Source organism: Lepidothrix coronata, unplaced genomic scaffold (assembly GCF_001604755.1).
Source record: "Lepidothrix coronata isolate B3197 unplaced genomic scaffold, Lepidothrix_coronata-1.0 Scaffold63, whole genome shotgun sequence".
NCBI lineage: Eukaryota > Metazoa > Chordata > Aves > Passeriformes > Pipridae > Lepidothrix > Lepidothrix coronata.
This window is the reverse complement of record NW_016690243.1, coordinates 189,831-209,863: the sequence shown is the minus strand read 5'-3', so window position 1 is coordinate 209,863 and position 20,033 is coordinate 189,831. Positions and strand designations below refer to the sequence as shown.

Below are 20,033 nucleotides of genomic sequence, written 5' to 3'. Positions count from 1 at the left end.
AATATTCAGTAACAATCTTTTAAGTCCCCATTCAATGGTTTAATCACTACCTTTCCTTTCTAAAATATACTTGTCTGTTCTGACAACAAAAAGTCACCCACGGTTTCTGATAGACAGGGACAAAGTTAAGAGGGGCATCCACAAAAGTACAGTACAAGAAACATGATCCTAGTCTTTTGCCTAAATCAGTAACTCCAGCCCGTTAGGAGGTATAACACAGGACAGCTCTTTGTCAAAAGACTGTACATCACAGGTGAAACTCCTAATTTCTGCAGTCTTCCCTAAGACGTAAATGAAAACATTTTTCCATTCTTAACAAACCAGAGATGTTCCTCAACATATGTGATGCAGTGATGAGATTTTTAACCACACATTTGATCAAACAATTACATAAAATTTTGTTCAAGTACACACAAACATATGAAAAGACAGCAAAAACTAGAAACTAAGAGTGCCCTCTGGTAATTTATGGTTAGATATAAACAAACACACAGAAATGTTTATAGAAAAACATACCAACAAGATACGTAACTTAGGTTTTATATTTTTAATTTTAAAAACTTGAAATAAGAACTAGCAAAACCACTGTCTATATGAACAGTTCTAGCATATCCGACTAAAAACCTGCTTACCCGAGCATCTTGGCTCCAAAAGCAGACAATAATGGATGCCTTGAAATCAGCACTAGAACAAGACAAGCCCATAATGATACTTCCCAGAAATACTCTCCTAACCTCAAGCAATATGCAGCTAATTCACCTTCTGAGCCAGAAATTGTCATTTTGCATGTAGCAGCTCTCAGCTGACATATCTGTTGTGAGTTTGCCCCCTTGCTTTTTGAATCTCTATGTAATCCACAACATTCCACAGCACAACTACACATTATATGTAGAACCACCACCTTTGCTGTCAGTCTGCCAGCAGCTACTTTTGTTTGATGCCCTCTGATCTTTAAGCACAAGAAACGCAACCTATTATTACCCACACTCTCCATGCTACACACTCCACCAGACAAGTCTTCACATACGTATGAAGAACAAACAAAATTTCCTTAAACTGTCCACAATCAACCAGAAAAGACCCATAAACAGAAAGGGTGCTTTTTAGAATGAAGACAAACACCATCATTTTTCAGGTCTTGTTTATGAATAATTTTATTCCCACTGAAGCTTTTTTTTCATAACTGCATTTGACAAATTCTGAAACTGGAATGACATCTTAGCACTTTAAGGACGTCTTAGACTTGTTCACTATGGATAAGCGAACTCGAATCCACTCACACGGGGTAGGAGTGTGCATGGCAGTCACTGAAGACGCTACCACACCTTCTTCCCATGCACATCTCTGAATCAACACTTACAGAGCAGCAATGTAGCCTTTCCTAACTAGACTAAAATATACTGTTTAAAAAAACCCTAACATATTCTCAAGCATAGTTGTAAAAATGTCTTTAAGACATTTGAGTAGATAAAGCATATGATGAAAGGAAACTATCCTCCCTCTTAAACACTCTGTGCCATCTTCTGGGAATCAAGACGTCAGTCATGGTGGGCTTGCCCAAAGTTCTTATTCAGAGGGAGCACTGCTTGGCCAAATCATAGAGAAAACTGCTGGTCAGATCTAGAAAAGTAATCTTCCTAACATCTTCCAGTGGAGCAATAAATCTTAGATCTCCAGAAAATAAAGACTGCGTTAATAGCTGATGGCTTATGTGTCATTTAGGGTTTAGCTACAATACCTCCGGGAGAATGCCAAGCTGTAACAATTTAACTGACAGCTTAACAACTATGTAACCAAGCCAGGCATTGTATTGGTTTTATAACAGGGATATTTGAACATGTTGTCCTAGGAAGACATTTGGTAAGAACAACCAAAACACAAGATAATTTTTTCTCTACCTCTTTCATATTTTAAAATGTCTGGTTGATTTGATTTATAAGAATAAAGTACCCTAAAAAGACTACTTCATTCCTCTATGTCTCTAAAACTTCACGTTATTTTTCAGTTTTGCAATGGGTGTATGTTGCCTGGCAGCAAGTGCACCGACAATAGAGCAAACTCCTTATTAGCTAAAATTCATTCAACTACCTGTGTTTGCACCACAAAAACAGTACAGGCAAAATGATACTAGCATTGCTAAGACTAAAAGAAGCTCTGCCATGAACCAAAAAGAAGAAAAAAGCCTCAATTCTGAACAAGAGAAGGACTACTCAGGACAGCAGTGATCAAACTGGACACATGCTTTACCACCTCAATCGCCTTTGGAAAAGATGGAAAGAGGATGGAATTGGAAGGTCACCATGAGGCACGGGAACAGAATGGACTCCTTCCCACAAGCATACAAACTTAGAAGTAGAAACAGTAAAAGTATTTATGGTTAAATTCATCACAGCGCTCTCGCTAAAAAAAAAAATAGAAAATAATATTGTGAGGGATTGGCAGTGCCAAAAGTTGGTTTTGCTGACCTAGCCCAGCTGATGGTACTGGCAATCTCAGGAGCTAAAAGTTCTGTTCATTGTGCTATCGCAGCAACTGTTAAAAACTCCGCTGCCTGCAGCAGAAGCCTGAATAGACAGTTAAAGTATAAAAGCCTCAACTTTGTACTCTCCCTAAACAGAACACAGGCAAGAAACAAGTTAGCTGTGAATTAATCACAAATGACCATAGAAAACAAGCTCCTTCTTGCTCAGAAAGCCTTTTAAAATTGGAAGTGGGTAATAACCCAGGACTTGGGAAAGAAACCTATGGAACATAATTGAGGGCTGAAGTGGAAGGGCGGGAGTTGGGCTGGGAGAAGTATAAAAATGGTGTACAGGAAAACACATAAGGAAAAGCTGTCAAAAATATAGTCCTTTCAGAAGGAAAGGGAAAGGTACATATCTACATTTGTAGATACATATTTTATATTGAGTTCCAATCAAGGCACATCTTGAGGATTCAGAAAGTGGACTTCCAAGAGAAGATTCTAAAGATAAAAATGGTTTGCTATTCCCTATTAGGTTATACAAAGTAAACTTCTAGTATAACAATGGCCTCACATCTGTCAGACCCATGAAACAACTGCACCAGGGAAACAACCATGATTCATATCTTTTACAACATCAAGTATATCCCCCAGGTACAACTCATCTGACCAAGTATAAATATCTATTTTGACTAAATCTCTTTAGTTGCCTATGGAGAAGAACTAGTGGGATTTGAAATGTCCCAGGGATCAGAGATAGCTTTTTAGGACAGGTAGATATGATACAGAACTTAGGAGAATCATCCATGGCAACTGGACCAGTAGCAGAAGGCCAGCTAGGATACCCCAGAGCATCATATAAAGGTCACTAAAGGAAGCCTGCAAGATTGGACCAAGACATCTAAAGGTGGGTGCCTTCAATGTATGTTTGCAAGTGAGGTACCTAATGGTATCAGCTACGTAAGTCAGGTACCTCATGTCCCTTTTAGGGACCAGCCTAGTCAAACAGACAAAAAAGCTAATCAGCTAACCGGCCACCAGAACTATTTGCTCATGGCTCCACTGACTGTAGCAGGATATTAAACACTGTACATACATATAGACACCTACATTTAAGTGTCTTGAACCCCATCCATAAATCCAAGAGCCAGCTGTCTAAGTCGCTTCACTCAAAACCAGAGAAGTTCACAAACTTATTTCTAAACCAGGTTATTCCTTCTAACCACTTACTTCACCCCACCAACTATAAAAGGAAGTGGGTATGTGGTCAAATGAATCCTAGCCCTTTTCTAATAAAGAAAACTCTGCAAACAGAGATAAAAGAAGTGGTTATAATATCACATAGTATTCATGAACACTTCAGGGAAATCCACAATTTATTGCTTTGGCTCTGGAAGGCTTGTTCTTTAGTCCGAAACTAGAGTAAGAATCTATGATCCCACATTTCACCAGAAGTTATCTGATGCAAAAATACATGTCCATTTCCCACCTCACCTAAGACAAACTTAAGAAGTAAGATACGACCTTTAGGAATGTTCTTAGTAACAGAAACAAATATGAAGGCAGAGAAATATCTTCCAAGGAAAAGCAATGTTGTTGAACTTGCTCCTCAACTAACATGGAGCTTCTTGCTGAAGAGACTATCATCTGATGCTAACATTCAAGACTCATATATAATTTCACAGTAACACCTGAGGGATCATGAAGTCACTGTATATGCATTTAATTATGCCCACCCATTAGCTCAATGACTTTTATTGGACTGTTCACCACCTGAAGTTACCTGCTTACTCTGCACTCCTCTTCCCAAGCACAGCTCCCTTGCTTTCTGGGTTTTTTCAAAGGTTTCCTTTAAAAGGTATGGGGGAGGTTTTGTTTAGCTGTTTGTGGGTTTTCTTGGCTTGAACTAACAGCAAAACCTTTAACAGTTTCAACATTAACCATAAATATACTATACCTCAGAGCTGGGAAATTTATTTTGGAAACAAGAAAAAACCCAGCCCCCAAACCCTCCAAAATTAGTAAGACATTGACCTTTATACATACCCAGATATTGTCATAGCTGTTAAAACATGTTTGCAATCTATTAACAGCCACAAAGGTACTTCACTATTTTTATTTTAGTGCAGGTTAGGCAACTACATTTTTTTTTTATGGATCTAGGCCCATAAACCTTCAATAATCATGTTTAAATTCTTACTTAGATGTAATGGGTAATTTCTATTCAGCAAGTTGCTTTCAGATAAGTCACTTTTAAGGTAAACAGTATATGATTAGGTACAGATATGGGTACACACTGTTGAAGCTATCTCTAAGTGTTCCAGAATTTTACATGTTATTTTGGGCTACAAGAGAACTGAAAGAGCAATGCCCAAGAAAGCTTTAATTTACATATTATTTGTGAATTAAAGGTACATACCAGTACATCTTCCCTAAGCCTAATTGACATCTTCTGGTTTACATATTCAAGAATTATACAGGTATTGTAAATCAGCTGATCCCTTTCTTGGGTAGGAGCAGGTGCAGAGTCAGACCTCAGACTGCTGTCTTCCTGACCTCTTTCCTTCCTGTCCCTGTTTCCTTCTCTATTCCTATCCTGCTATATCCCCTCTGAGGCCAAAGCAATGCTTACACAAATGAAGTCAAAGGGTTGGGAAAACAACAGAACTGCATCCTACAGCTTTGCACCTCCATGCCACTTTCACACATCCGGCTCAGAGCATTGCCCCTCTGTACTTCACCTCTAATGACAGACAGTGTAACAAGTCCACATTTGAAAGAGAAAGGAACATTTACTAAGTGGTCTACATTCTGTGGCTTTCTTTTCTCATCCCCAAAGATCTTCACAACACAGGAAGAGAGGATGTGCTGCAGGTCATGGAATAGAAGGCACAGGAAAGGCAGTGCCACACTTTGGAGAAGAGGGAGGAGAGAAAGAAAGGAGGTTTGAAGTATGTCACTGCAACATGGATCAAGACCGATCTCTCATCACAGAGGAGCAGCAGGGCTAAAATAGACAGAACTGTGCTCTCTCTGCATCTCACCTACATGCTGAAACACCACAACAGCATCGCACATCTCACTAGAAGAGAATAACTTCTCTGAACAATAATACTACACTGAAAACTTGTATTCAGATGAGCACAGTGGTAGTTAGTCCTTTTGCAGGTGACCATTTTCCAGGATGTAATCTCTAATAAGACACAGTCTTTGCTTTTCAAGGCTATGGTCTCATTTTCTGCTACTTGCAGTATTTTCCAGATAAGAATCTTTCCAACTGATCGAAATCAGCCTGTATAATTGATATGATCAAACCATAATTTAGCATTTCACTATATTGACCAGAATGGCAGTTCTACTATGAACACTCTTACAGATCGATAGATAGTGAATATACCAAGCTAAGCATAAAATACCCCAAAATGTCACCTCAAAGTGTCAAGGAATTTCTCTTCACCTATCTTTTTTTTTTTTTTTTACTATTGATAGTTTTTTATGTAGTGTAACTTTTTTGTACTGTTGCGTGACCCACAGCAACCCAGAGTTATCCTTTGGCGTGTGCACACATCATTCTCAATGTAATTTTCACTGATGAAGACAGCAGCAAAATCCCTACACATTTTAGAGGAGTCAAGATTCCACTCTATCAATATCCATTATATGTACAGCTTTACAGACAGTAGGAGGTACTGTCTTTGAGGGAAAAATAACATTTATGCTTTTGATCACTGGTCAAGCAAAATAAAACACAAAATTTTACTGAATAATTTTAACAAACTTTACGATTGACATAACAGGCTTTTCATAGGCTTTGTTACAGCTACACTAAAGCTATTGCGTGTGACAAGCCAACCCTCTAAGCACAGCAGGCTGATGTTCAATGTTTCAACAAAAAGACTGTCAAATTGGATTATTTCTTGCTACTATATAATCATTATTGGTAGACATTATGCAGATGGAAGTAATTCAGAGATGTTTTAAAACACACACAGAGATGTTTTCTCTCAATTCTAGTCCAAATTGCACCAACATAATTTCCCTGACTTCAGTGCAACCATGCTGTGCAGGTATGAAAAAGGACCAGAACCACTCCCCTGCCATTCTTCCTTGCTATCCTTACAATGATAAAAATGCCAGTATTTTGTGAGAAAGAAGTGATGGGTTTACCAAATCCTGTGCTCCATCCAAGGAAACTCAGAATGACAAGATTATCAGCCTTGTTCTTACATGTAACACATTATAAAACAGTCTAGGTTTTTTCAGTCAAATTCCCTGGTGAATGCAAAAAAGGAGGGAGGGAGGCACTTTCATTCCTTTTCTACAGAGCTTCTAAAAAGATCAGAAACAGTCTTTTTTTTCCAGTAATGTTACTGATAGTGTATCAAGACACAATAACGGTATTTAGTATCAGGAAACCCTGCGGTATGTCCTGTGTTACACACTTTCTGCTTACACCATAAAATTTAAACATTAACACATTACTATTACAAATACTGTTCTCATAGCTTTTTACTGCACCATTTCTGCAATCAAGATTCTGACAACTAAAAAAAAAAAAAAGGCCAACCAAAAACCCCAACACAATACTTCGTTATAAGTTGAAGTTTAGTGTGAATTAAAAGATATTCACCTAAATGATTACTGTTATCCAAAAAGTAAGCAAGGTGATCCAATTCATAATTCTGTATCTCGAGTTTAAAGACAGAAAATAAGCTATTCATACTAATCCCTTCAAAAGAAATACTGGAGTATTGTGAACATCTTTTTAAAATAATTTCATTGCACAGATATGTTCCTTTTACTTTCCTGTACAAGAGATAAAATTAAATCAACAATATAATGCCTATATTGGTAAGAGAAAAAAGATAAAAAATACTATTAAATATTTAATGACTGAAGGCAAATTACAAATTAAAGCAATAATTTTTAAAAATATACTTTGTTATAGCTCAAGTATAGGTATTATTTTTGTTAGGGAGCAACATCCTAGCATCTCTTCAGTTTTAAAAACAAATTTTAAAATCAGTGTGCAGTGTAGAGCTATCACTCCTACCTTTCACAATGAGAACACCAAATTGCATGAGTGGCTTATATTGCATTGTCTAACAGGGCAATATAGAAGTGCTACTTGATTAAAAGCTACTAGTTTGAGTCTTTAAAACTGAAAATTAAGGCAGTATTAATATGAGTACACCAAAGAATTTAGCATAAATATTTTTGGTCGAAACCAGGTCTTTAAAATATTTGTTTGTTTTTATGAATTTTTATCTTAATATTCATTTACGCCATGGTTATGCCATTGTTTTAAAAGACAGATGTTATAAATATTCACTCTGTAAGGTTTACTTTTTGTAAGTAAAACTCAATTTCCACAACACTGCAGATTTTAAAACACACAAGAACAATTAAGTACACAGCTGGAACAAGGTTTCAGATAAGAAGTAGTGCCTGTTTGAAAGTAAACAAGCCAATAAAAAATAAAATGCCAGCAATAACCTAAATTTCAGAGAAACTAGTGTCCCCTCCCTTCGGGGGTCATCGCCTTCAGGAACGATCCCAAGTAGAAGGCGCACCACCGCGGCTTTACTGCCCCGAACTTTGCATGTTTCTACGAGGCCGAGCATCTACGGCCTGACCCTGGACCTGCGGCTGCCAGCCAGGTGAGTACCAGGGTCTGGTTCGCCCGGGAGGTCCCCAGGCAGTCTGGACTACGCCAGGTCTGGGATGCGCCGGCGAGGGAGAGCTGCCGGGTTGAGAGGTGTCTGCCAGAGCAGAGGCGAAGAGCCAGGGCCCAGCGGAGGCGCAAAGCGATCGAGGGGACGAGCCCTGCCTCCCTGTCTGGGGTCGGGGAGCCCAGCGCTAACCCAGGGGAGTGCAGCCTCCCCGCGGCACCGCTATAACCACCGGCTGGCACCGCACCGCATCCCTCCGCCTCCCTTCCAGCTGCCTCCCCACCCGCTGAAAGGACACACCGGCAGGGAGGGAGGTTCTGCTCAGCTTTTGGAGATATTTTAAGCGGGGCGCCAGATCCTGCCCCTGGGGCGCGGGCCCGGGAGCGGGGACGCTTCCACACACCCGGCTCGGGACGGGGCCTTGGGGCGGGGGAAAGGACGGTGCCCCAGCGCCGAAAACGCCTCACAGGAGGAAGGTGAAAGCCAAGCGCCTTGCGGGCCCGGCAAAGGGTTAATGAGCAACATTTCCCCCCCACCCCGGTCTGACAGGTCCCGGTGCCCCGGCCTCTGTTAGCACCTCGGCCCGCCGGGACAGCCGGAGCGCAGCCCCCTCGCTGTTGGAAGCGGCGGGAAAAGGGAGGCGGGTGCGAGAGAAAAAAGACGCGGAGAGGAGCCCCCTCCGTGTCCCTCACGGGCGCCGTACACCCACCCCGCGCCGGAGCAGCGTGAAGGAACAATGGGGGAGAGAACCCGCCGCCCCCGCTGAGGGAAGAGAGAGGGCAGCGGGGAGGGAGATCCCGCGCCCCTCTCTGTTCTTGCCCGGGGCGGGACGGGGCTCGGCGACGGCGGGTCCCGCAGCGAGCCCCGTCCCGCCCCGGGGGAGAAGGAGGGCGGAGGGACGGAGCGGGGGAGGCAGGTCTCCAAGCGCCGCTTCGTCCCAAACCCACGGGGAGCCCTCCTCGCTCCAGCTTAGGTCGCACCCCCCTCTCCCGCCAGGCCGGTTACCGCTGCCGTGGCCGCCGAGTCCTCCTGCCCGCCAGAGCCCGGCTCGCCGCTCGCTCCCTCCGTCGCCATCTTCCCACTGTATTGGCTCCAGCGCGGAGCGCGGTGCGGAGCCGAGTGGCGGATCCGTCGCCGCCAGGCGCTTAACCCGCTCCCCGCCGGCAGCGAGCCCGCCGGGAGCGGGGGCGCTTAACCCCTGCGGCGCCGCGCAGGCGAGGCTGCCGAGCCGAGGTGCCCCTGCGCCGGCCGGGGCGAGCGACTCCCGCCGGCGGGCGCTCGGACTTCGCCACCCACCCGCTCCCCGTCCGCCATGCGGCGGCCCGGGGCCGGGCGGAGGGGGAGCGATACCCCGCTGCGGGCGGCCGGCGCGCAATGGTGGCGGAGGGGAGTGTCCTCGCCACCGCGCTACCCGGGCCCCACGCAGGCATTGCTCTCCTCCCTGCCCTCCCCCGCGCCTTGGCAGCAGGAGAAGGAAGGGAAAGATTATGGACGGGGCAAAGAAAAAGGGGGGTTGCAGTGGGGTTGGCTTAACTGATCAGTGAGATCCTTAAACCAGATGAAGTCGTTGAGGGAAGGGCATCATCTGGGGGTGCTGACTGGAGGAGTCATCTGTCCCTCCCCGTGCCCTGTGGAGGGATTTGGGGGAACATTTCTGCTGCCAGCCATTGCTTGCTGGATTATTTTCAAGGCATATTTTCAGAGCCTGTGTAAGGGTGGACCTCCAATGTATCAGGCCCAATGCTTTGGCACCTCTCAGACCCAGTGCTGAAGCCCACCCTGATTGGGTTGCCCTTTGCCATTCCAGGCAGGTACCAAAGCTGAATCCTGTTCTGACACCTCCAGAGGAAGGTTTTGGCAGCTGAGCTGAACCCACTACCATGCAGGCTCAATGTCCTCCACCCAGGAGCACCCCTCCACTTCTGCTGCACTGCCCATCTCCAGATTCCTCAAAGTCTGCTTTGCTCTCGCAATGGGGACCTATACCAAATCTAAATGTACGCTCCACTGGAACCAACTTTACATCCATTATAAGCTGGATTTGCAACACTGTTCGCTCTGCAGCCACACATAACTTCCACAAACAGCAGGCTCCTCTGAGCCTTGTCAGGCTCCTCTTTCATAGGCCTGCCTAAAGTCTAGACTCATGCTGGACTAACTCCGTTGGCACCGTGACCAGACAGAAGTGGACCAATGCCTTGATCAAAGACGGCAAATGTTCTTCTAAGCATGCTGTTCCTAAGGATGGAAGTAAAACCATCCACGTTTCCCCTTTACATTACCGGAAAGGGAACTGATGAGTGATTAGTACAATAAACTCCAACCGTAACATAAATGTGCACTGAACAGCATGAGCAGAAAGCAGTGTATAGGATCCATCATGGGGCATATAAAATCGAGTTAAACAGATATTTTCTGGTTTAGGGTTTGGTTTTTCTTTCTCCTTAAAAATTATCTAGGTCTCCTCCTACTGAAGTTTTACATTTTTATAACTGTAGTAAGTGCTCACATCCTTTCCACCACTGAAGCTGAGAAACTCTATTGATGACACATAGCCTAAAACAACTTGTTTTTCTCAGTTCCCAGCACTCTGTTACCATTTAATTTCTTTAGGATAAACTGTTGCTTTTATTGACAGCAAAGTAACATACATGGCTCATAGTTATTATTTAGGTAAATCTGGAAGAGTGTTTGGTGCTTTGCCTTCAAGAAACTCAAGGAAAAGTCATTTGTTTCCTATGAACTCTGTCATACTTACTCCTTTCCAGAATGGCTTTAAAAACTGAAGTTTCTTAAATTGTTTGAGAATATCTTTTCTCTTATTGATTCCCATCTACCATTGTTATGGCCAGGATTTCCCTGTTGCATTAGAATCATCTGCTGACCATCACAGTTACTTATGTGTCTTTCTGAGTTGGTACAAAGCATGAACACAACATACTGTGTAAGTACTATTTTTTAACTCCATCCACATCACAGCAATGATGCAGCAAAGACTACGCTATTTATCTCTTGCTCTGCTGAGATCATAAACTGGTTTAGCTGATATTTTATCAATTACCAAGCGTACATTTATCAAAATAACAATGAATATTAGATTAGTCATAGCTTTCCATCTCAGACTTGAGAACTGATCTCTCTTTCCTCATCTGAAGATAAATTTAGATTGATTTCTGAGAGAGATTGGAATGCTCAGATCTTAACCAGCAAAAAATTTATAGGATAGATGGACCAGCAACACTTCATTTCAAAGCCTGTCCCCAGACAACAAATATGCAGCATGTCATCTAAGTGTTGTAGGTAGTTTGACCTGCTGTTGTAGTCAAAAAGATGACAGACATTCTTTAGAAGGAGGGGTGGTCTATATTTCTTCTTTATGTCATAAAATGAATTGTCACAACATTTTGAAAATATTATTGATTTTTTTAATTGTATGAGACTATATTGCATGTTTATGCTTCTTCGCTCTTTTTCTTAATGAGAACAACAAGGCTTATGGTTGGCATGAGAGCACTAAAATCTATATTAGATATTGCCAGTCACTACTGGGAGTAGATTCTTGTGCTGCACAACAACCACTGCATCATCAATGATGGTGGTAGAGTCCAAACGTGTTTGTGGTTTTCCTGCACAAAGAACACCTCACACTTGGTATCATCTTCAAAGTAGGAAACGTGTTTTTCCTTGATTGTTAGTACCGCATCACTGGACAAGGTCTTAGTTATTCCCTGGTTATTTGGTTTATGCTACTGACATCCTCTCTCAGAACTGGCTTTAAACCCTTGGTAATACAACATCTACACACATAATGAATGAATTCAAAGTGAGGGACAGCATGACCTCATGACTGCTCCCGTAGTGCACTGTCATTGCTATGCCTGCATTATACAGGGCAAAACACTTTTTTAATGCATGGCTAAGTCAGAGCCCTTCTAGGAGAAGAAATTGCCTTTACTTTTACAGACAATTTTATCACTACAGTAAGGCAAAGGAGTTGCTTTTCTCAGAGGAAGATGCTCACTCTTTTACTACTAGCACATAGCTGGCAAATTGAATGCAATTAACTCTTCTTCTGCTGTTCTAGTTTTATCTGGCTTGAGTGACATAAAGAAAAGCTCAAGCCTAGGAGCAGGCCTTACAGTGTAGTTTTAAATGTATTTCTTTTCTGTGATTAGAGAGAGGTGGCACACAGCAGTGTAATGTGTCCACACCTTGCAGGATGCAACTGCTGGGCTGAATGGTGCACATTCCCTCCATTAGCACACAACTGCTGTGATAGAAAATGTGTGCCTTGGCTTTATATTGGTAGGGAAGCAAACTGCAAAACTAACCACTTACATGGGAAAACAAACCAAAAAAACGTGTAAAATAGTATTTTATTATCCTTTTTTAAAAAAAAAAAAATAAGCCTGTGTCTGAATTTAAAGCAAGCGGGAGACGCTGAAGTTCCAAGATAAATTTTTACAGAATATTGGATATCTGAGAAAAAGTGATTAATCACTGTATCATCACAATCTCTCCAAAGGTCATCCCAGTGCAAACTTTAGACATTTCTGCCATCACCCTCATCTAGGACTCATCAAGCCAAGCCAAACAACAAAATTCAAATACTGCACTGATTACGTCTTCAGGGAACTTTGGTTTTGAAGACTTATAAGCAATACAGAGCTCTGAAACATTAACTTGGGCTTTGTGAAGAAGGGGATGCTTTCTTTGGAAGATGGCACACCACCGTCCAGATCAAATTCAATAGAAATAGAATCAGTATTCTAGAAGGCATGTTGGCTGCTTCAGATGGTGTTAAACTTACATTAAAAAGAAAGGTGAAAAGGAGACAAAAATGAAAGCATTGAGAACAAAATAGAATCTCCAATAGGCATGAACAGAAGAGATGCTTTAATTGACTATGTAGAAGGAGCATAGCTGATAAAAAAAGTGTTGGAATTGTTGATTTATGAGCATAAATTCAATGGTACTGAATATTACTGTAAGCTGGTAACATGATTTGCATGACTGGAGTGTAAAAAATTGGCTGTAGTCCGCTTAGAAAGGGAAAAGTGCACAAAAAAAAAGGAAAAAAATCAAAATGCAGTGTTCTGTGTGTCAGCGTTACTGACATCTCAGGAAAGGTTATTTGAATGTTTATGGATTGTGTTTTAATGTTTAAAACATAAAATGAAGCATTTAGTGCCTACTGCAAACCTCACATCATATGAAAGAACAAAATGACAAGATCCTTAAGTATCTTTTACAAAGAAAGAGAAAGCTGCTATCACTGAGCCTTCACCTTGAATGACATTATTCTGCCAATAGTGTAACATCCTGTAAATATCTAAAAATTACAGGTGACAAGTCAAAAAGTTAACCTTGAGCAGGAGGATTCTAAATGAGACCTCATTTTAACACAAGGAGAGGGAAAGCTCACTCCAACTGGAATCTAAAATTTGAGTGTTTGCTGTGCCTAAGTTTTGGAAATTGGAACCCAGAATAGAATCCAGAAACTAAAAATGGGTAAAGCCTATGAATTCGAAACATTTCTTTTAGAGGAGTTTTGCAGTCTGTGTTATGCAAAAAGATCACACAGTATCTCCCTGGAGTTCAAATACATAAGCTTTCCTATGAGGAAGAAAATGATAACTCATTTGCTGTCAAGACAAAAAGGAGTGTATACAGCTTTTTAAATACCAGAAAGATATACGACAGTTAAAATTATCAGACTGAAAATGTATGAAAATATTCGGAAAAGCTAAAAGCCCTGTTTTGTTTCTCTTTTTCATTCATCTTCTCATTGGTACCAGTAAGGAATGTGAAGTAAATCCAGAAGAGATTTCTAACTGAAGCAATAAAGGTACAGGAATCGAGAATTCTCAAAACCAGTTTCCCTAAGTAGGCATGATGACTAACATACTTTTACAGGCATCAGCACTTCCAAGCAAAAATTCCACATTTTTTTTTGGACACAGGAGAACTGCTTGCTGCTGTGATCATATTGGCTGTAGTGGCAGGAGGCAGGGGAATTCATGTGTAAGTGCCAGACGTGGAAGAATTTGTTCCTTCACTGGCAGGAGTTATGCAGTGATCTGCAGTGCTGGGAAGTACACTACCTCATTCTGGAATTTAACTCTTTGCCCACAAATCACCACATGGTGCAATTAATTTTTTCAATGATTATTAAATCACTTTATTGCAGATTCTCTTCTTTTTATCTTTTCTTTTTCTTTTCTACCCCCCCGCCCCCCAATAATCCCTTGATTGCTAACCCTACTGTTTAGACACTTGCTCCTTTTCACTATACAAAAGGTTAATTTTGACATTTTCTTCTGCTGTTGACATCCTGTGAACAAAATTGGTTTGCTAAATGCCCCCCTGGAGAGATGAGGCTGTACCACTGCCAAAATGGACCTCTGTATTCTAGAAGAAACTAGCCTAGAATTGAAATGGTAGTGCACACAGTGGAGGCTGTCCTCCCTGCCAAAGCCCTGCTATGGCTCCAAGAGCTCACTGGGCAAGCACAGCACTGTGTGCGGGCATTCAGCACATGAAACAGCTTCAAGAGGACCTTTACTCTGTAACTGTAGAAATAAAACATCAAGGAAGGTTAATCAACTCATTGGCAAAAAAGATTAGTCTCACTAAGGTGGTAACTACCTTAGCACTTGGATTGAACATCTGTGTGAAGGCTTGGCAATGAAATGTTTTTCGTATTGAAATGCTCCACTAGGGAAAAATTCCCTTGCTAATGAAACAAAACTGCTTCAATAGGTTCTTAGCTCCGACACTGACACTGTGGAACCACCGCCCCAGTGAATTAGCTCCTGTGCTGCTGACACAGAACAGAAATCATTGTGCTGAGGAGTTAATTCCCACCTGAAAAACAAGCATTTACTAGAATAAGGAAGCAAAATTACTTGCCTGTAGGAAAGTGATGTACTTACTCACCGATGCAATTCAACTTTTGCAATGTAACTTTATTTATAATCTAAAAGTTGAAAAATTATCCTATGGAAAGACAAGAGATTTCAGTGTGTGTGTGTGCGTGCATGTGTTCCATAAACTGAACAAATGTGATCATATTGCCAAGACTCATAGTTACCCACCCAAAGATAGGTAACTCACATGTAAGTCTGTGGTTCAAGCATATGAGTAACACAAGTTCTGATGAATGTTTTAATCAGAAAAAAATAATTCACTGCAACAGACTTCGTGAAATCATAAGTTAAAAAGGCGAAATTATAATTCATGTGGCATTCTGTATGTATGCAAAATTCACTTATTTCCATGTAAATGAGGCAGACAGAGGAAAAGCAATGAGCAAGAGAGAGATAACCCTGTCTAGTTTTTCCTGTCAAGCACAAGCATCTTTCAATGTACAACTGCACTAAAATCTTTAAGTCAGGGATTAGGGATTCTGCCTTTGCTGTACCATTAAAATTCTGGATATCCATAAGATTATCTTTCATTAGAATTTTGCCTAGCATGTCCCTCAAGACTGATATATTGTACACCGTCACTTAGACTGTATGGGACTTTGGTCCCCAATGTGTCATTTGCCTACCTCACTGGGAAATAAGTGGGAATTAAATTCAAAAAATGAATATGAACTAGCTTTATTTCAAAAATAAAAAGAATGTTTAGGCTCCTGAGTTTCATCAGCTTGCAATGGATGCTGGGGACTTTCTTGCCTTCTGTACCTTGACAATTTCCTCTGAGGTTTCAATGTCGACCATGAATATAAACCCAAAAGCTCTATAGAAGATCTACTGCAGCCAGAAATCTGTATGAATATAATGACTTTACAAAATATCTCAAGAGACTGAATAATCTTGCTGCAGGACAAAGACAGAAAAAAAAGAAAGTCAGTGGATTTGGAGTGAGAAATATGTATGTAATATTTGATCTGTGTTATTTTAAAACAGCTACAAAATATGATTCATACTAACCTAAGACTGGATTACCAATCAGTCAGCCTAACCTCTTCCAGGTCCTGGAATATGTATTACATAGTCCTGTCTATAAAATGATCACTTTAACATCAGAATTTTTGCTGTATCTTTTTCTATTCAAATAATGTTGAATGCGTTAGCTTAAAACTGTATAAATTCTGCATTATTTATGACATAATTAAATATGTCCTGATAGATATTGGTGACTTTTTCTTAAGGGCTATCAAATAAACAACAGCTGCTAAGTAAGCACCACAGTCTTTCTGGGTCTGACAATATTTGGGCCATTATTTCAATCTAAAAACAAAGACAAAGGAAAGATCAGTGACTTGATAAGGACCACAGAACAGTTTGGAAACTGTAGCTGAGAAAGGAAACCCTGGAATACTGGTTTCCAACTTCTTGCTCTTATTGAAGTGACCATCTGAGTAAATATATACATTTAATGAAATGAGATTTAGATGTCCCTGTGCCAAGATAAAGAAATTGCAGTGGAAATGAACTGGTATTTTAAAAAATGACACTGTCAAAAAGGAATGCTTTTACAGCTGAGAAGGACTGCTTTGCAATGAAGTTTATTCTACTCTCTGCTGTATATACCACTGAGATACAGCAGTATTTATAGAAGAGCACTTCACAATGCAAGTCCTCTTTTAAATTTAATATGTAGTTTGTCCAAAAAACAGTTGATTGTGAAAAACATCGGCATGACATCCTGTCGTGGAGGGTAAGCTATTCCAATTACAAGTATAAATGAACTCACAGAAACACTTCTTTCGAAAAAAAGACTCTTTATTGGTATATAACAAGAGAATAGTGGTTGTATTTCCGAAGGTAAAAGGTATCCCAAAGCATAAAAAAATCAGCATGTGTGGGATTTTTGGCTTCTGTTGAGCCTTTGAAAAGCTTTTCAGATATATGACCTCTTAAGGGAGAGTTGTTTTGCAGAGATCACTCTAGAAACAACCAGAACAGAGCAGCAGCCTAGAACAAAGCTGCTTCTTGTCCATGACAGTGTGAAAAGATCGCTCCCCTGCCTTTATTTGAGGCCCCTTAAGAAGCCTACAGGATGCTGGTTGCTAGGCAACGCCCCAAACTGCAGTGTATATAGCATTAGGTATTAATTATCGTCATGGGCCTTTTCCATGGAAGATGAAAATATGCAATTAGACACATCACAGTATAAGTAATTTTGCATTCTGATGGACAAGCGTTATTAATCTGCAGAAAATTCATAATTTGATAAATTGTTCAAAGATGACTTACTGTGCCAAGTCTAACATTTTATTTTTATCACGATATTGTTTTGCAATTGCAGCAAGGGGATTTGAACCAAAATATGGTTACAGTAAGCTGTTTAAAGTTTCTGAACTGGAATATAATATTGTTTCGTTTGTTTCCCTGATTAAAGTGCCTAGCTCTAAACTGATCTTTACCAGCACTTTATTTTGAGTAGTTCAGGTCAGTAGTTGAAGAAAAAAAGAAAGCCTTAGAACATGAAAGGTATAAAATAAAATATTGCATGTTGCAATACAGATGTAGAAACAAACAAACCAACAAATTAAATCTTGTGAAAGAGGCAGGGTGTAGTCTGGTAGTGTCTACCTTGAGATAAGTTTCTTCATTTCATTCATCATGCTGGCTTGTATTTATGGGAAAGGAGAGCTGCTCTTCCTTCTCTAGCATTGCCTGCCTAGCTAGTCATCACTAGTGTAACAGGACATATACATGGTACATTCCACTTTTAAGGGGATACTTGTCCCTTGTATGAGACCAGTTATACCCCATGAAACTAAACAGGTTAGCCAAGAAGATACTCCAGTTAGTGCAAAGAAAAATGGAATTCATACTAAAGCAAGTCATTACCAAAGGGGAAAATGTAATCAGCAGCATATTGGAAACTCCTGTGAAGTAGCAGTGACAAAATATAACCAACAACAAAGCAAATAAATTACTGTCTCAGGACATGAACTGAGTAATAAGAAAATTAGAGAAAGAAATTATTAGACTAGTGGAAAAGAAAAAGTGCTAATTATTTTCCAGTTGAAGAAAGAAAATGAGACTGCGGATGGGAGAGGCTCAAGGAGACACTAGTAAGAGATTGTGTAACTGAAAATATTTTTACAGAGAAGAATGCCTTCTCCCACATCTTGAATACACTAATATTTGTGCAGAGAGAGTGTGAAATGCAGCAAAGGGGAACTGGAAGCACTTGGTTTGTGCCACCTGCAGATGAGACCCATATTAGAAGGTAAAGCTCCCTCTCTGTTTCCTGAGTTGCATGTCTTTAGATAGATATGTGGCAGAAAACTGTCATGAATATTGATGTCTGAAAATTTGCTTTGAGATGCTTCGGTAAATGGAGCACTAATCAGACTGGTACTATGCTGCTTCAGATACCCATAGAGCATGCTTGCCAGCAAAATTATCAGGTAGGCAACAAAAATGATAAAATCAGAAAAAGACTGAACCTGTCTTCTTCCAGTGAAGAAGTCCAGACATTCCATTTCGATCAAATGGGGGCAGCAGTCTCCATAATAGCTCTCAGTTCCAAAACATGACTGCCCAGTTGCTGAGGCCACTGAATGTTTTTCTTTTCACTGCTTCCAACTGGAAAGATATGAGGAGCAGTTATTTTATTCACAGTTTAGACAGACATGCAACTGAGACAAAATACAATCCTTTGGCCCTTCACAGAGATAAATACGTTTCCATGAAAGCTAGACAAACATTTTTTGAATGTTGTTGTCCAAGCATTGCATCTTACCAATAGTATGTGTACTTTTTAATGAAGTAGTATGTTAGGGAAATCAGTTATTTTAAAAATTAAAAGATTATTCCACAAGGACATGTTAAGGCAGAGAAATGAAGAAATTAAATTAGTCTTCTTAAAAAAGGAAACTAACATACTGTAATTTTATAATGAATGTGAATGCATATAACATCCTATTGTTCATATATTTATATATTTAGGAAGATCTTTCTTTCAGATAGCAGAGATTTTCCTTTGATAGCACTTCCAAAGCACATGGATTTGCTGTCACTCCTTAGTTCTGAGGAGCCAAGATGTACTACATGATAGCAACCACAAATTTCAGGCTGGCTCAGGATGTGTCTGTACTAGAGCCTGACCAATTTGTTTATGTAACAGAACTCACACAGCAATCTACAAATAAGTGTGAGTCACATCCTTCCTTATTTGTAATACTGATTTTTGACTACCTGCTGCAATCTCATGCATCTTTGTAAAAACCTCCTCACCTGATATTCGTTTGATCAATGTGTTTGTCTTTTTTCTCGCTTGCATGATTTAAAAACCTCAGATAAATGAACATTATATTTATGTGTATTGATGTTCTCTATTTTTCTTACATTTTGGGATATTGCTTTGAGTTACTCTGCACCATTTCTAGTAATTTGACACAGTGAATCATGGGCCTCAAGTTATTTATTTCCTGTTGTGTATCTTGTTTACTTCCTTCATTTTTCTCATTATGAATAAGTTTTATTTGGTTTAAGATTCTTTGATCAGAAGTTTTCCTTAGTCAGCTATTGTATTTAATTACTGACTATAACTAAAACTGTCATCTCATTTCCACTTCGGTGTCTGTCTGTGATATTATTATGCTTGATTCAGTTGTCTTCAGCAATGTTTTCTCTCAGAACCAGATCCACAAAGAAACCTGTTGCCTGATTGCCCAGCAAGCTAGAAGCTGGTTTTGGAGATGCCCAAATCCAGCATCACAAGCACCTTAGGTTAGGAATTTACACTTATGAAACTGGTTATTTTGTGAAAGAGACAGCAGGGGCAGGGCTTTTTAAGATTCTGAAGCCTCAGTCCCACTTTGTTCATGTAGATTTCAGAGAATCTGGGCATGAGCTGTTCTAGGTGTAGAGATATCACCTTCTTTTGTATCCTTGAACTTTGTTATATTTAATGGAGACCAGATTCTT

The 20,033-nt window shown here is 40.4% G+C and overlaps 1 protein-coding gene across 1 annotated transcript in view; it reads right to left on the bottom strand.

Annotated features, from left to right (window-relative positions):
* CTTNBP2 (cortactin binding protein 2) overlaps positions 1-9,265 on the bottom strand; it is an 80,783-nt gene extending 71,518 nt beyond the window's left edge. The window contains 1 exon segment of the mRNA XM_017817885.1: positions 9,142-9,265. Coding sequence (XP_017673374.1) covers positions 9,142-9,210 — 69 coding nt within the window. The 5' untranslated portion in view covers positions 9,211-9,265.
* Positions 9,266-20,033: the final 10,768 nt, after the last annotated feature.